The sequence below is a fragment of the Branchiostoma floridae genome, chromosome 8 (genome assembly GCF_000003815.2).
Source record: "Branchiostoma floridae strain S238N-H82 chromosome 8, Bfl_VNyyK, whole genome shotgun sequence".
NCBI lineage: Eukaryota > Metazoa > Chordata > Leptocardii > Amphioxiformes > Branchiostomatidae > Branchiostoma > Branchiostoma floridae.
Genome location: NC_049986.1, coordinates 407,869 through 425,891, shown reverse-complemented (window position 1 = coordinate 425,891; position 18,023 = coordinate 407,869). Strand labels below are relative to the sequence as shown.

The 18,023-nt window shown below is 39.1% G+C and overlaps 2 protein-coding genes across 2 annotated transcripts in view; one reads left to right on the top strand and one right to left on the bottom strand.

The window, feature by feature from the left end:
• LOC118420490 (zinc finger protein 235-like) overlaps window positions 1-18,023 on the bottom strand; it is a 252,038-nt gene that overhangs the window by 25,521 nt on the left and 208,494 nt on the right. The gene's annotated exons all lie outside the window — the stretch shown is intronic.
• On the top strand, window positions 4,584-17,745 carry LOC118420957 (cytochrome P450 2U1-like). Its single transcript, XM_035828053.1, has 7 exons — window positions 4,584-4,932; window positions 5,940-6,115; window positions 6,689-6,826; window positions 8,421-8,663; window positions 16,451-16,645; window positions 17,029-17,164; window positions 17,305-17,745. The coding sequence occupies exons 1-7, from the start codon at window positions 4,584-4,586 to the stop codon at window positions 17,481-17,483; spliced, it is 1,416 nt and encodes a 471-aa protein (XP_035683946.1). The 3' UTR covers window positions 17,484-17,745.

The following is an 18,023-nucleotide window of genomic DNA, read 5'->3' as shown; positions in this document are numbered from 1 at the left end:
TGCCTCGGTCTTCTCACCCCAGTCCTTAACTCTCCACTGAGGCAACGTGAGTGGGAATATATTATACATCTAGTAACCGGTGGCAGTACTGCAGCATCATTCGCATTGGAGTAGTGCAGTACTGCAACCAATCAATAGAGGTCGCTTGTTATCCATGTAAATATACCATTACGACAAAATATCCCAGTCCGTACTGCAAGGCCACTAATGATTTCCCCAGATTTGGGCATTTCGCGACTTGGAAAATGAGATGGGCTCTTATGGGTGTTTGACTTCATGAATTTCTCAACGTTACATGAAGATATCTGGAGATTCAAAGTGAAGTCGGCAGCACTGTCCGTGGTGTCACCCTCCTGTCACTCTTGTTGTTGCTCTTGATCTTGACCTTGAGGTTTAGACGGACCAACTTAATACTATGGATAAAGCGCTCAAGCTATCTTATTTCTAATTCCGCTTTTTGTTTTGCATTGGGTCTAGAATGGATGGTTGGATAAGGAGCTTTCGCAAATACGATTGTCTGAAATATCAAAAAGAAGGCCTTCATGTGAGCGTGTCAGAAGTGATTCCTGATTGGTCAGAGCAATTTGGATTTGCATAACAGTCAAACGTGTCTGTCTGGAATGTCTGGAGCTTTCGGAGCAGACACGTACACACTTCTGCGTCCAAGTCAAAGCAAGAGAGTTAACAGTTACATCTAACGTTATGTCTTTGTCTTAGGAAAGGGACTCGTTACCGCCAGTATTTACAAGGTAAGACTGTTGTTTTTCATATCCTGTAGCCTGTAGACTGCCTGTGTCTGGAGGCTGTTAATTCTGGTAAAATATAGCGTGCCAGCCCGTTTCGTTCACTATATTCACACTCGCACACAAAGAAATAGCCTCTACCAGGTTCCCCATGCAGATGAAAAATTTAAACATTTGCCAAATACACATATAACACATCTGTAATATGTCTCTAACTCCAGGTTTCGGCAGGCTAAGTTACCCGGTGCGTTGTCTGTCTATTTGACAAATTTCTGGTATTCTCTAGTGGCATGTACATGTGGAGCCTAATTGAAGCAATGAGATTTTATAAAAAGCTTTTATAAAAGGCTTTATAAAAGCTCCTTGGTAGAAGCTAACAAAGGGAGTGTATTTGCCTCAGCACGATATTTTGTGTCCGTCGGCGACCTTTCACAGTCAAGGACCGATAAAAAAGGCGAAATATCCGTCATCTCCAAGCAGATTTATTTACGTATGCCGGACGCAGGGCAGTATCCAAAGAGCCAAACTGTGTCTAACTCACCCCGGAGATTGAACTACCTAAAACGTCCATGACTGCTGCATGTAATTAGGGCTATTTTTAGATTAGACGGAAGGTGGGGCTTACATATATTAACTCGCTAGTCAAGCCCTGATTGGTTGAGGCGGATTAGATCAGCCTTCTCATTGGCTAAATAGATACCCTTTTGCTATGTTAGTTGAAGTTGGAAGGTACACTTGTCTGCTCAGTCAGTTCGAGACCTTCGGAGTCAGGTATGTGAACGTGTTAGACAGTCCCTCTGTAGCATGTAAGGTTGTGTAGTTTGTAGTGTAATACTTTGATTATGGAGTCAGGTATGTGAACGTGTTAGATAGTCCCTCTGTAGCATGTAAGGCTGACTGTGTAGTTTGTAGTGTAATACTTTGATTATGGAGTCAGGTATGTGACCGTGTTAGATAGTCCCTCTGTAGCATGTAAGGTTGTGTAGTTTGTAGTGTAATACTTTGATTATGGAGTCAGGTATGTGAACGTGTTAGATAGTCCCTCTGTAGCATGTAAGGTTGTGTAGTTTGTAGTGTAATACTTTGATTATGGAGTCAGGTATGTGACCGTGTTAGATAGTCCCTCTGTAGCATGTAAGGTTGTGTAGTTTGTAGTGTATACTTTGATTATGGAGTCAGGTATGTGACCGTGTTAGATAGTCTCTCTGTAGCATGTAAGGTTGTGTAGTTTGTAGTGTAATACTTTGATTATGGAGTCAGGTATGTGAACGTGTTAGATAGTCTCTCTGTAGCATGTAAGGTTGTGTAGTTTGTAGTGTAATACTTTGATTATGGAGTCAGGTATGTGAACGTGTTAGATAGTCCCTCTGTAGCATGTAAGGCTGACTGTGTAGTTTGTAGTGTAATACTTTGATTATGGAGTCAGGTATGTGAACGTGTTAGATAGTCTCTCTGTAGCATGTAAGGTTGTGTAGTTTGTAGTGTAATACTTTGATTATGGAGTCAGGTATGTGAACGTGTTAGATAGTCCCTCTGTAGCATGTAAGGTTGTGTAGTTTGTAGTGTAATACTATGATTATGGAGTCAGGTATGTGAACGTGTTAGATAGTCCCTCTGTAGCATGTAAGGTTGTGTAGTTTGTAGTGTAATACTTTGATTATGGAGTCAGGTATGTGAACGTGTTAGAAAGTCCCACTTTTTTTGCATTGACCCTTTTCTTTCTATATGCCAACAGGTAAATGCCGTCATGACAACCCTCAGGCTACAGAGTGAATCCACTGACTTGGTCGCGGAGGGTTTGGGCTGTATACCCATATTACCCCCCCCCCCCAAAAAAAAACATCAAATGGACCTCACAGCGGAAAAAAAATAGCAAAAGTCACATAAACACACATGATATGTAACACAAACAAATAAATGCCCTTATACAAGTCACATTCATCACACAATACGGATAAGTAAAAGGAAGGCATACACGACATCTATACACCAGATATTCATGAATACAATCCAAATTATATGTGTGACCAACTTACCTCCCCTTTTGTTACATAACATCAGGTGTTCTTTTACAAAAGATAATGTGCTGTATAGTTATTCTGCCGGTGATGAACAGTAAGAACTGAACAATTCCTTGACTATTTGGACAACCTACTCAACAATCCAATAGATTTGGAAAAATCAAAAATATATTTGTCTTTATGATAAAACAATAAGTGAAACAAAAACGTAAAACTGTCTAAAACAGAAACAAAGAATTAAAATGGTGAGGTATATGCGTTAAAATGGTAAGGTCAACGCATAATTTTTATTTGCCATAAACAAAAAAGTAGCTGTGTTTCCGGTGCTCAACAAAGCAAAGAGAAAGAAAAGAAACGTCGTATCTTTTAAATATGCATCAAAAGGCCTTATCGTTCCAAATCACATAAAAGAACGTCATCGAAACAAATTCCCCAGGGAATACTCAGATGATACTACTACGCATGCCTGTAAAAATTACAGACATGCCTACGAAATTTTGGGAATTTTTGTCAAACGGTCGCACACTGTAATTAGGCTCGCCCCTGAGGCGTCGCCAAAAAAAAATATATGCAAAGAGTATGGGCGAGACTGTATATAAATACATTTGTGAACGTCTCTAATATTAACCTTTTATAGATACATTTTTGTATGTAAATATGGTATTAAAACGAAGAATTTCTGATTAACTTAGCAAAACTTAGGTAAAAACAAGGATGTGACAAAGTGATTTTTTTTACTTTTGATATTTTCTCCTCAAAGCTCGTCTCAGTCAGCGACATGTTAAAAACTCTCAATAGATAAAATAAATAAACGGAGGCGTCAAAATTCACTCAATTGTCAATGTGGTATTATGCTATATTCAATAAATTGAAATATTGTTAACTTATAATCATCTTCAGATAGAAAAACAAGAATATGATATTTTACCTCCCTACCTACCCGCGCGAATGGCCTAAATGCCTTACTAATAAAAGCGATCCTCGCGAGCACAGATCACGGCTGTCCCCTGTCAGTGTGTTTTCTTCAGCAATACGTACCTGACCTTAATGCAAACGCCGGAATGTTTATACAACAGTTCAGAAGATACTTGATACTCAGGGGCCGGGGCGCACAGATTCATATACCCTTGTCTTGCCTAATTTACTTTGTCATCCTGTGACGTCAGTGAGCAGTTTGTGTAGAAGATCAGGTTTCTTTGCAACCGAGGGAAAGAACTAAAATATTGTTTACCTCGAGGTCAGTTGGGGTCAGCACGGCAGGTTGTCAGGTAGGAAAGGTGATTGGATGCACCACTGCTTCCCAAACAAAGTGCGTGAGAATGTGAAGACTTTTCAAGAATTCAAATAAGCTGTACCTCGGTTATTATTTTGAGGTAGGTTCATGTAATTTCAAGGTGACATGTATCGAGACGGACATTTTCAAACGTCGAAAGCTTTTTGAAGAGCCTCTGAAGACTTTTTTGAGAACCATTGTGTGATCATTCCAAGATCAAAAGATCAAGGACGCTGGTACAACCGGACGACCGGGTACACATGACCCCTTTGGCATTCGGAGCCAACCAAGCAGCAAAGACGAGCTGAAAAACAAGCAAGAACCTCTCTCATGTTGTCTGAGCTTTACTTTAAGATTCTTCATCTTCCTGCACGTGTATCACGGCTACACATACTCTAAGAGCAAGGTGAGATAGATTTGTCTTTCCTCAAAATGTTATGGTTTTTTCTGTTTCTTCAACAGGTTATGGTAATTTTGTTTAACCATAGTGTGCAAAAATAGCAAATATGGTACAACCCCCTCCCATTTGTTTTCAACCACAGGACAATGTTTTCTGCGTTGTTGTCTCAAGTCTCCATCCGCACCATTGCGGCGTTTTGGGTCATTTTCCTCACCCTGCTCGTGTTCTTCAAACGACGTAAGAACCTCCCACCGTCACCGAGTGGGAGCTGGCCTGTTGTCGGCCACCTGTTGTCCCTCGGCCGAGCGCCCCACCTGAAGCTTACGGAGTGGAGGAAACGGTATGGCGACGTGTACACTGTTAGAATGGGGATGGAAGACGTGGTGGTTCTGAACGGCTACCGGGCCATCAAAGAGGCGCTTGTGGACTACAAGGACGCTTTCTCCAGCAGGCCAAACAACTATGTGCTGAATCTGGTCACTGGCTCAGGAAAAGGTACGTGTTTATTTATTTTGTACGTGTGTTATTCTCTTCAGTATTCGTATTCACCAATATATTATAACTACCAGTTTTTGGCTTTATGATATCCTGTCAGTACTCTATCAGAATGTTTGTGTGTGTGTGTGTGTGTGTGTGTGTGTGTGTGTGTGTGTGTTGGGGGGGTCTAAAAGTATCCGTGCCAACTTTGACGTGCTAGGATACGAAAGTTGATGACTTCTAATAAAACATTGTTTACGTAAAAAATATTTCTCACAGGCATATTTTACCAAATCTAGTGATTTCAGTTTAAATAATGAGGTTTCAATGTTCTTTTCCTATATCATTAAATCTTATGTCACCCTATATTACATGTATGATTAAATATTGATAATATATGCTAATTTGATGACGTCATGGGTAAAAATCCAAGATTGTCGATTATCTCATTAGCGACGGTAATTTTCACCCAGATTCCGTCAGCATCTTTTATTTTTTTTCACACATTCATTTGCTCCGTTTTAGTCCATTTTTATTGAATTTTTTGGTTATGTGCAGAAAAAAAAGTATTTTAGAAAATGTAAGCTAGCCGATCTAAGATGGTGGACGTATGGCGTCATTTCTGACGTCATATTGGCGACGGCGTCGTCTTGTCAGACTTGAATATCAATAATAGTTTTTTTTTGCTTAATACCTTTAAGCATAACGGAAATTCCGTATTTAGGCGGTTTACCCCCAAAATGTATCATGACGTCATAATTGCGTCATGACACGTCATAACGATACCATGATTACAGAAAATATAAAACTCTAAGAGTACGTCATCTACAAATTTGGTGACCGTAGCCCAAGCCGTTTTGAAATTACTATCAAACTGTCACCATAAAATTGCCGAATTTCTAAGTCACCTTTACTGTACCACCAGTTTTCCAAATATAGTAGGAATAGTTCTTTGCGCTATATACTAGTACATTACAATACTGAACGAACAATATCTAAAACAGGAAGACACTTTTTTTTTTCAGTCGTTGATATCCGCGCGCGCATTTATCTCACAGACATCGCGCTTGCAAAATTCAACCAAGCCTACAAGGAAAAACGTAAGTTTGCCTACAGTGCGCTGAGAACCTTGGGGATGAGAATGGGACCAGGCAGTATGGAAGAGAACATCAGAGACGAGGCTCGTCAGCTCTGCCTGAAGGTACTATTGGCGATATTCTAAGGGCAAGCCTAATGCTATACAGTACACTCTACAAGGATTCTAGGAATTATTCAGAAGTGTGTCCTCAAGAATGCTAGAATGTCCAATAGGTTCGCAAAAATGTGGATGGTTGAGTATGACCGCTGCTTGTGTGCTGTTTCTGAGAATACGCATATTTGCAGAATTTTATTTTTTTATGAGCAGACATTTTGTAAATCCAAGATAGGAATTTTAGAGAAACATCGATCCATATAAATTTTGAAAATGATGACCCCATTTGGATAATTATGAGAATTTCTATACACGTGGTATTACGAAGCTAAGTAGGTAATAAATTATGCAAATAAGGGTCACATTTAGATGATCTATGACTATGAGGAAACAATACATTAGCCTTATTTGATAACTTATGCTTTTATGCCTTGCGCTAGTTTGGTAGAGAAGACAATTCATGCAAAAAGAACCTTAATTGCATTATCATATGAGAATTATTCATAATACTTTAACTCGTTTACATAGACACAAGCCTGGTATAAGTGAACAGTCTCACCTATGTTGTGTTTACTTCGATAGTTGTCAGAACAAGGGGACGTACATCTACGTGACATCGCCGACAACTTGAATGTGTCAGTCGCTAACATCATCTGCTCCATGGTGTTCGGGAAACGCTACGAGTACGATGATGTCAAGTTTGTGGAACTGACCAAGATCGTAAACAAGCAATTTGCCCAAGTTGGGTCCAGTCAGCTGATGACGGTGTTTCCATTTCTGCGATTCATACCGATAGGTTATTGAATTTGTTATGAGGTTTTGTTCATAAATGGTTCAGCACTTAATCACGATCTTGAGTATGTATTCATATCCATCTACTTCAGAATCTGCAAATTTGGGATAACGTTTGAACCTAACGTATGTCTTGATTTCGGGGTTGCAAATAGCGTTTCACTTACGGGAGAAAAGGAGGTAGGTTCGGGCCCACTTGCACCTTGCTTTGGAACTAAAAAGAAGCGATAACAATTACATTCAGTATTCATGTAGCTTTGACAGAGATAAACACAATGAGATACAAATTCTTCATTTTAGAATTTAATTTGAACTAGAGTTCGGCGACCTCATACCTCCATGAAATATTTAGAGCTTTTGTAAATTTTATGCAAATTATTGAAACATTTACATGATTTATGCATGGTTAAGTTCATGATTGACTAACTTACACATGTCACAAGTATAAAATTCCCATCATTAATCATTAGGCGGTTTTGCATTTTTTAGATATATTATGTAAATCAGTTCCTGATTTGGATATTTGTTATCTGCTTATGTTCAACCTATCATAAATTTCTTTAAGTCCTTTCATGGAAATTATACATTTCTCTCATCAATTATGCAAATTAAGTCCTCATTAGCATAACATGTATATCATTCTGAGCATCTTTGCCCAAGCCACCTGCATCCCTAAAATGATTGCAATTCGTCGTTCCTTTCTGCAGTTATCCTCTCTGGAATGTCCCGATAAAAACTCCCCTGCAGTTCAAAAATTACATGTTAGGGGGCTGAAACTTGTCCTACTTTTCTCATGACCCTAAAAGCTATCTACCACCTATATGTCAAGACCATATCTTGTCCCGGACAACAGATACAATAAAAAAAATGCCATGATAGAATATTATCATTAATTATGCAAATGTACTCTACGTTTGCTTAATTAGTATTCCATCTTATACAATATTGTGTAATGTACTTTCATACCAAAAATCATAAAAATCCGTTGTTTCCTTCTTGAGTCATCCTCTTTTGACAAAAATGCCCCTGCTATCCCAAACCTAGTCGCTAGGGGGCCCAAACTTATGTCACTTTTTCCTGAGCACAAGAGCTATCTAATACCCAAAAATCGTGACCATAGCTTGCTCAAAACACAAAATAGCAAAACCGGAAGTTGCGCTGCAGCACCAAGGGGAGTTGCTAGGGGGCCCAAAATCTAATCATGTCCAGCTTTTGTCACACCCTACCAACACACCAAGTATGAAACCAATACACCAAGCCGTTCTTAAGTTATCTTGGTGACAGACACACAGACAAACGCTACTGAAAATATAACCTTCATGACATTTCATGGAGGTAATGATTAATGAGGAAAATCTATAATCGCGGTTTTTTTTTCATATTAAGACTTTAATACATATTACATACATGGTAGACACAACAAAGACGTTGCTTACATGAATTTTATGTACGATATCATATTGAGTTTTGTTTCTTAACAGTTAATTCATCAAACAGGATTCTTGTCGAGTGCATTAACGAGGTTCACGCATTCCTTCGACAAGAAATTACAAAGCATCGCGAGACCCTGGACAACGGGAATCCACGAGACTTCATCGACCTCCTTTTCATCGAAATACAAACTCAAGGGAAGACCGACTACTTTACAGAGGAGAATATTGTGTGGATAATTGAAGACCTGTCTGTTGCTGGAATGGAGACCACGGCCAACACTTTGCGATGGGGTCTTCTGTACATGGTCCTGTTTCCAGAGGAGCAGAAGAAGGTACATCACAGTGCTGAGTGCGCATGTGCTAGTGATGGACTGTGGTCCAAGTTCACGTCCAAAATCTCTTGAGGCTAGTAAACAGTTCCCAATGGTCTAAATGTATACGGAAAGCTTTGCTGCCTTACAGAGAGAGATGCATTCTGTTTCAGTGACTTATTTCTTAAAACTAGAGTTAAAATATTGGTATCACCAATGTAAACAGGTTTGCGTTGAGTATAAGTCTACTGTTTCCACATAAGAGGCTGAGCATGTACACCCTTTTGTTTCCCACAGAAGACTGTATATTAACAACCTTTTGTTTTCTACAGAAGACTACAGATACCTTGTTTCTCACCCAAGTACAGACTTAAAGGCTTGCCACACAAGACTGCACCTGTTATGATCCTAAATGTCCTTCAACAGTTTGCACGTACATCCATTTTCACATGACAACACTATTTGACTGAACATGAATATCACTCTGTTTTTTTACATGTACATTTATATGCATCTACTTTCTATCTTCAAGCCATTCAAGACCTTTACAATCCAGATTTCACCAGCCTTATCATCAACATGTCCTACCTTACCATGTAGATTTTACCACCTTTACCTTTCCAATGCAGATGTCAGCACCCTTACCATAAGGATGTCACCACCTTAACCATACAGATCATGCCACCATTACGGTATAACCATGATACAGTATTATGTCAAAACAGAAGACTGTAGACGTACAGTATTAAAAACTGCACATCTGCGGTATAGAATATGAAAAACAGATGTAGCGGTTACATATACAATCTTCTGTGGAAAACAGAAGGGTTTAAATGTACAAACCTGTGAGGAAAAAGGAATGCTGTACATGTATAGTCTTGAACATACCAAACAGATGGATGTTCATATCCACTCACTCAGACTTCTGTGTTTAAGAAGGATGTTCAATATTCTTTCTTATGTGTAAACATGCCTATGTTCAGTCTTTTACGTGAAACAGAAAGGCTCAGTCTTCACTAATCTCCAAGCAGATCCTACGGTGCCATAAGATAGTATCAAAGCCGGGCAGGGAGATCAAACCGGTAAGTTTGATACTACTAGAATACATTACGCACCGTGGATCTGGTTGGAGATTACCCTGTCGCACGTAAAATTACATATTCAATTTCAACAGTCTGCTCATGGGGGTATTTCTGCTATATCTTATTCTGGGACCGTTGCAGTAGGACAGGCTTTCTACTGCCTGTGCCCCCCAGTGTGTACTCCTGACATTGCAGAAGGTGAAGTGAGGTCCGCTGCCCTTCCCCCTAGAAATGTGGTTTGCTCGGCAAGAAGCGCATGAGTATTGGTGTAAAAGGACTTTACAATCCGTATTTAGGGAGAGACAATACTTTGTGCAAAGGTTTAAAATGTAGTTACTTATAAAAACGTTTTACAAAAAAATAACCCTTCCAGCGTTCTCACAATATCTTGGCGATTCTGGCAACCGAGGAGAACCCACACTTTATTCCGATACTTTGACTCCAACCATTTCCCTGTACACTGGCCTCCTATAGAGAAATGTTTCCCCCTGAAGCTAACGAAACCCTGGGAAGCTTTTCTAAAAAGAACGACGCCAAGGGGAGTAGGGCAGATGCTAGAAAGACCTCGCCCACAATAAAGGCAACTTTCAAGTATGTACTATCTCGCGTCCGCGAGGAATATTCTTAGGTGTTCATTGATACACAGATCTGGCTATAATCAAGGAGGTTTGATATAAAACCTTCTTGCTATAATTAATTCGCCCGATTTTAGAATAAAGCAAACAGTTGTTCCATCGGAGGTTCGGATTTAGGGAAAAGCCTGGGTGGTCTGCCAACTTGCCTAACTGTCATACAGGCAGCCGGTGTGGCAAAGTTTTAAATTTTATCCGTACAAATGCAATTCTTAAGCCATACTTTATTTAAGAGGAGAGTGTTCTGATTCTGCTAATAATATTTTTTTATCTTAAAACGTAAAATCTCCAAGCAGATCCTACGGTGCCATAAGATAGTATCAAAACTGGCTAGGGAGTATAGCCTGTTAAGGGAGTGAAACCGGCATTGGCCTACGGGAAGTTATACTTTGCAGTACGCACCGTGGATCTGGTTGGAGATTAAAGACGTAATCGTTATGGCCACCTGACATTGAACTTTAACGAATCAACAGTTGCGCTCTTAGGAAATATATGGTTGAGCTAAAAAATAATTTTCCAATGTGTTTCTGGATGATTCTTTAACAACTTATAACCTTAATAACTTCATTTTCCACTTGCTTTTGGTAGAAAATGGGCTTTGATATTCGTTAATCATCCCATTGAAACCCCTACTTAAGACTTGAAAAAAATGTCTTCATAAAAATTCGGCGCTCTTAGGAAATCTGGGTCCAATCTTAAAAAAATGTTTGTAGGGTACGTGTATGTTTGAATAGTTCATCATTTTCCATCCTTGAACTACTTAATTCTTTTTTCTATTTACCCCCAAACCGACCTGGAACTTCAGCAATTATCCCACAGGAGCCAATACTTAGGCATCACTCCCCCATCGGTCTACATGAAGGGGCAATATTCAGTTACTGGATCATAAATGGTTCATTTATTTGTTAATCTTTGGTTATCTTTTTACAAGTTTAGTCGATTTTGTGTTCATAAAGATGTGGTCTTATAAAAAATAAAACTAAGTAAGAAATGTATGACTTTACGGCCTGTTCATGATACCAATGCTGTCTGCTCCACGTGGTGAACAGTCGTCATAACTCATTTTTTTGACAATTTTGTCTTTTTTTGCGGAAAACATCTTGTTTGTGTGTGTTAGACGTTCGTGCGCCTTGCACCAACGGTGCAGAGGGGAGTCATACAACACCCGGAACAACGTCGCAGAAGGATCATATCAGACCGGGAGCAAAGCTGCGTGCTGCCAAGAGATTGCGCTGACGTACACTAGCCTGATTAAATCACACTTACAGACCGTCGAACAACCGCCGCCCTGCGGCCAGCAGTCCCGGAAAGGGGCACATGTTGTCTATGTTATTTTTGGCTTAAAAAAGAGAATATGTATGTGCTGTGTATTCTATTATGTACACCAAAGAACATACAAATAAGGCATTCAACCTCGCCGACGTCGGTCCAACAATCGAACTGGGGTAGATGTGCGAAAGGAATAACCCCATACAAATATTGTGTCGTACAATCCGTGTTTATGAAAGCTTTAGTATGATTTGAATCCGTCATATACTTGCAAGGAGACGCACAACTGTATGTACATTGCATCTCTACACTACCTTAAAACGTTTGTAAATACTCCTTATCGGTTATTCGTTTAATAAGGTGAACAGAATCAGAGAGATGGAGTCAACAATGTTGTGTTGTGTGAGCAGACAGTTGTCTAGTAAGACTGTATGTAACGACAATAGATGTCTAATTTTAGGGAGTTGAATTTAGGAGAGACAATAGAGGACAAAGTGAGGTAGCATTATTATGAAGCCACGATCAGTCTGTGTTATAACGTTAAAGATATTCTGTACTTTCACTTTCACTTTATTTATTTTACCAGTAATTACATCTCAGGCCGGAAATCGGCCTGCTTTTCAGGTAATCCTGGACATAAAAGTACAAAGTACACATAGCACATATACAATACAGAATAAAATTATCCAATATCAAAGTCCAGACTACGGAGCATCAGCCAGTTCAAGTTCTAATTCTCAATGAACTTCTTAAAAGTCCTGAGGGTGAGCAATTGCCGTTGCTTTAGCGGTAGTGAATTCCAGAGGAAAGGTCCGTAGGACTGTAGACTGTTTCGGAATGCAATGACTCTTGCTGGTGGACAGCAGAGTAGGTGAGGGTCGTAGTCCCTTAGACGTTTTTACCTCTGACCGAGTAGGGCGTACACTCATTGTTGGTGGAGCCTCCCACTTGAACAAAGATTCCAAGTACGCCGGCGCCTTTCCACGAATTGTCTTAAAGACAGTAACAAGAGTCGTAATTTCTGTCCGTTTACGCACAGAGTCTATCCCTGCCTCTGCTCTCAAGTTGTCGACTGTCACGTGGTCTCGGAGTTTGTGTCCTGTGATGAGCCTTGCAGCCCTGTTTACCAGTCTATCCAGCTGTAACATAAGAGTTTTGTTGCCTTGTGCAAGGCTTGGTAGCCATGCTGTGGCGCAATACTCCAGATGAGCCAGTAATAGTGTCTGATACATGGTTTTCAGCACTTCGTCCGTAACAAAGGCTCTGGCACGTCCCATTGCTCCAAGTCCGCTAAGAAGCTTCTTCGTGATTTTCTGTACCCAGCTGGTGTACGGAATCTTTGTCTCTAGGTCATCCTTAATGTGCTGATCTTCCAATCGGCATTTAAGGAACATGTGTATATCATTCATTGTTGTGCGGCTGTCGTTCCTATATAATTCCGACAAGTCCGCAACAACAAGCTGATAACATTCCAGGTCACCCATTACACGTCAAAATCGTATATAAAACCACCATTCTACCTTTAAACAGACTAACCATCCATCGCTGTGCGGCTGTCCCTATATTTCCGACAAGTCCGCAACGACTCCCATGCTCACATTGCAACGCCATCACTTGTTACAACAAACTAATCCCTTATGCTTGTGGCTCTTGTCGTCCCACTGTTGTCGACAAGACCACAAGATCATATTACAACGCCATCGATATCGTATCTATTCCCTTCTTACAACACACTAATCCTTCATGCTTGTGGCTCTTGCCGTCCCACTCTTTCCGACGATACCACAAGATCATATTTAGTTTGCAAACCATCACACATGACACTATCGCAAACCTGTAACAAGTTGTAATGTTGCACAAAACGGCAAAAGTGGAATTGAGCTTGTTCACCGATATTCAGAATACTCATGTGCCGCGACAGGAATTGTGGGTCATGTGTCAAAGGTGAAGGCCTCTGTGACCTGAACAAAACACGTCTGGACATTTCCGAAAATAGTTTCATCAGGTTGGTAGAACATAAGTTGAAGGGGAATTCTTTTTACACAACCAGTGGGTACTTACATGGCTTACGTTTCGATGTCCGACTCAGACACCTTCGTCAGAGCTTCTAACTGCACTACAAAAAATGAATTTTCTTATCTTTCTTGTTTTTTCTTGAACAAAGAAAACTAATCTTTCAGCAAGAATATTATTCTGTATTCAAGAATCCCTGTTTTGAGAAAATTCAAGAAACCCATATTTTTCTTGTGCTAAGAATTTTTTTCTTATCGCTAATGGACCAAAACTTCTAGAATAGTTTTCTTGTGGTCAGAATCTACTTCTAACACATGCATGCTGAAGAATGAATTTCTTACATCAAGAATGAATTCTTAATCTTGCATGAAGATTGAGGTTCTTGTATGAGGAATTACTTTCTGTCTCCAAGAGTGAATTTCTTATATGTAGTACAAGAATCGCTTTCTTGCATGAAGATTGAGCTTTTTTGTGCCTGCAATGCCATTCTGTCTTCAAGACTAAATTTCTTGCAACTACAAACCTAGAATCAGTTTCTTACACTAAGATTAACATTCTTATATAAAGAGTACAAACAACTCAATGTTGACATTTATGTCAATACATGATGGCAATCATATTTATTATCATCAATATGATTCATACAAGTTTTGTGGTGTTTTCCTCGATTACTCATTCCTTACCAAAGATTGCAAAAATCAACCATTTTGTAACTACGCTTGCTTATTGACATTTTTCCTGATACAGTACCGTGCAGCCAACTATAACTAATTGTCCTTATCTGAAACCATTAGAGCTACAATGTTGCTGTTGCTGTAGTTATAATGAAGACTTCTCCTTGTTAAGGGCTTTTCCAAAGTTGAGATGGGAACATCCTCCTTGTACCAGTAGGTTTCTGAGCCTAGAACAACACACAAAGACCATGAATGATCATCAATTCTTATATCGCCCCCCTCCCCCTCAGTAAAGGCCAGCATCTCTATACATTTCCTTCCTTACAAATATTATAGTCAATTCTTTGTATTTTGCAGAATTTCATGCACTTTACTTACATCTTCTGTAATTACTGTTTGGTTTTATGATAAACATCTACAGAAATAGTAGCTTTGGAAATCGTATTCCAAGTACGATGGCTAACATACCTGCATGGGGGAGGGGGGCATCCGGCTTGGCCTTGGCTTCGGTAGCATTTTGACACTCTAAAAAAGCTAGCCACGTTGTATGCAAGGTCCCACATGATGCAGAAAATCGTCTTTACGAAACACATCATATTTGTTCCCTGTTAATGTAAGAACTAAAGGACATTTGAGGCAAAAAAAACTACAGAGCTGGAGCACTGTGACTTGCAACTGTGACTCCCAGTTCAAAATCGCAGCAAAGGATGATGGGAGTAATTTCCCATGATCCTTAGCAAAATGAAGAATCTTACTGCAAGAAAATATTTCTTAACTCTCGTATTGGGAAAACAAAAGAAAATCAATGCTAGCTCAAAATTATTTTTCATATCTTGATGCTCCAATTGTTTGAACGTAGTTGTCAAGAATATAAGGAGAAAATTATACTTTTATTGTTTTCATTAAATATTATTAAGAAAAACGAGAATCATCTTTGTTAAATTTTCTTGATAAGAAACATAATTATAACATTCAAGAATATTCTGCTAGTCATAGCTTGTTTAATAATTTCTTGTTTTTCTTATTAGTATTCAGTCAAGTGAGTTCTGAAAAACTATGATAATATCTCCTTACAAAACAAGAAACGTCTTTTCTTAAACTTTATGGATAAAGATAACATTCAAGAACATTTAAGAATTTCATGCTAGTTATAAGCTGTTTTGCAATTTCTTGATTTTCTTTTTTTTCTTTTTTTGTTGAACAGTATTTGCCCAAGAAACTGATTAAAAAACTATTGCATTTTTCTTAAGTTATAACATGAAAACCAAGAATTACGTTTCTCGGACATTCTACATTGAGACAACAAGAAAGTTCAAGAATCTTATTCTGGTAAAAACAAATCCTAAAGAAAAAACTGGTATAAGGCAAGAATAATAATCTTCAGGATAGATTCTGCAATATTTTCCATTTGAACAAACAAGAAGCAAATCTTGTGTAAAGACTGGAAAAGAAAGTTCTACTTTAATTTCTTGAACATTCTTGCTCAGTGATCATTATATTAGAAATATTTTCTTCAGTTAAGAAAAAACAAGAATAAAAATCTTTGTGTAGGAATTAGCATACAAAGGTTTTACAGGAGGTTTCTTGCTTTTCTCAACCTTTCTTTATACAAAAAACTTTTTCTCTCCGTAAGAAAAAACAAGAAAACAAGAAAAATAAGAAAAAAGATTTTTTGTGGTGTGGAGTTCTGCTTCTCACCGCTATATGTAGCCGATGTAGGTGGCGCTTTAGCGGTGAGAAAACAATCCCAAACGTGGCTTACCTTGTATCCCCCCTCGTCCCGGTTCATCTTGAAAACAAAGATTTCTCCTTCAACTTACGTCTGGACATAGTTTTGCAAATCAATACAATTGTCGGGACACTGATTACATCTCTTGGGCTTTCGCCTTTGACAGAATGTCTACAAAAAATTCCCATGGCAGCGCATTCACACATCGTCATACACGGAATTGTGAAAAAGGTAATTGATTACTAGTCAATGGTTCTTCAAGTATCAAAGCTTGACCTTAACGACCACTCATAACTTACATATGTGCACTTTGTACTCAAGATGGCTTGCTTGTTTAACAAACACGATTACATCAAATATTTTAACTGCAATAAAACATGTTGATTTGTATGATAAATAACTGTTACAGGTCCAAGTTGAGCTGGACAGTGTCCTGGGAACAGACCATGACGTGCCCACCCTGGCCCACAGGTCCCAGCTCCCGTATACCGAGGCTACTATTATGGAGATCCAGCGAATCAGGGCCATCCTTCCCCTCAGTATTCCTCATACTCCTAACGAGGACACGAAGTTTCGAGGCTATGACATCCCCGCGGGAATGCAGGTGATTTCTTCAAATAAATCGTTGTGGTTCGCTGAACTTTGACCAACATCGCAAAGTACCACTCTCACATGCGTACTAGACACTGTTGGGTCGTTCAAAAAAGATCATGGGTCGTTTGTAAGTGGAGCTAGACGTTTTTGAAAATGAAAAGCCGATTTGTGAGTGAGTTATACGTTTTTGAAAATGGAAAGCTGATTTGTAAGTGAGTTAGACGTTTTTGAAAACGAAAAGCTGATTTATCTATGATTTAAAAAATCATAATGGGCGTACTTTTTCGTAATGGGCGTAAATAACAGAAGGATTTTTCAATGGTCATACCATTACGGTGCAGACACTGACAGTTATAACAAAAGAAAATGTTTTGCTGTCTATTCCATTTAAAGGTTCTTCCCAACCTGTGGTCAGCTCAGATGGACCCAGAGTTCTGGCCGGACCCTGAGAGGTTTGAGCCCCGTAGGTTCCTGGACTCTGAAGGCAAGGTGTTCACCAGGCCCGAATCCTTCATGCCTTTCTGTACTGGTGAGTTTGTTTTTTAAACAGAAAGTGCAACAAAACCAGTACAAGTACGTTTTTTAACCTTAAACTGTAGATGTAGAAACTGATGTTATCCAAGTTGATTCGTATGCGTTTTTGTATAATTTTCTCTCATTGTCCTATAGGCCGCCGTGTCTGCCTCGGTGAGCAGCTGGCTAAGATGGAACTCTTTTTGCTCTTTTCTTCCCTCCTGAAGCACTTCACCTTCAAGTTGCCAGAGGGCGCCACTGTACCTTCTACCGATGGCTGCATGGGAATAACCCTGGTCCCACCAAGAGTGAATATGTGCATCACTCAACGCTAGGAATGTATATGTCAGCGCAATTTGTGTGATATTTTCACAATACACGTCTGTCACAATACCTGTATTCAAAAAGGTGACTGACTTGTGTTACCCTGTTTAGAAATATTTACATAACGCCAACTAAAAGGTAAATAATAAATATATGTACATGTATTGTATACCTTTGTCAACAAACATATATATCTGTTACACTGGACATATTTTTCTAGTTAATATATTTGTCATATTGTACAATTCTTGGTCAATCGAAGAGAAGAATCGCTTAGGGTCCGTCTCGTAGATCCTAGCTTTAATCAATGCGGGAATTCTTGGGATAGTTATGCATATGTGTCGTATAAAATTCAATTGTCCTGCTGGAAGAGGTTGTCCTAAATCCTTACCAGTGGTTGTTGGCCTAAGGCCGAAAGAAACTGTTTCTTGGAACCATTTTAGAGACACACATTGCAAAACTGCATTACACAATAAGAAATTCAATTATTGATGATTTAAAACTAGATAGAACTTTAGTAATAACGTTCACTGATATATGCATGAAACTTA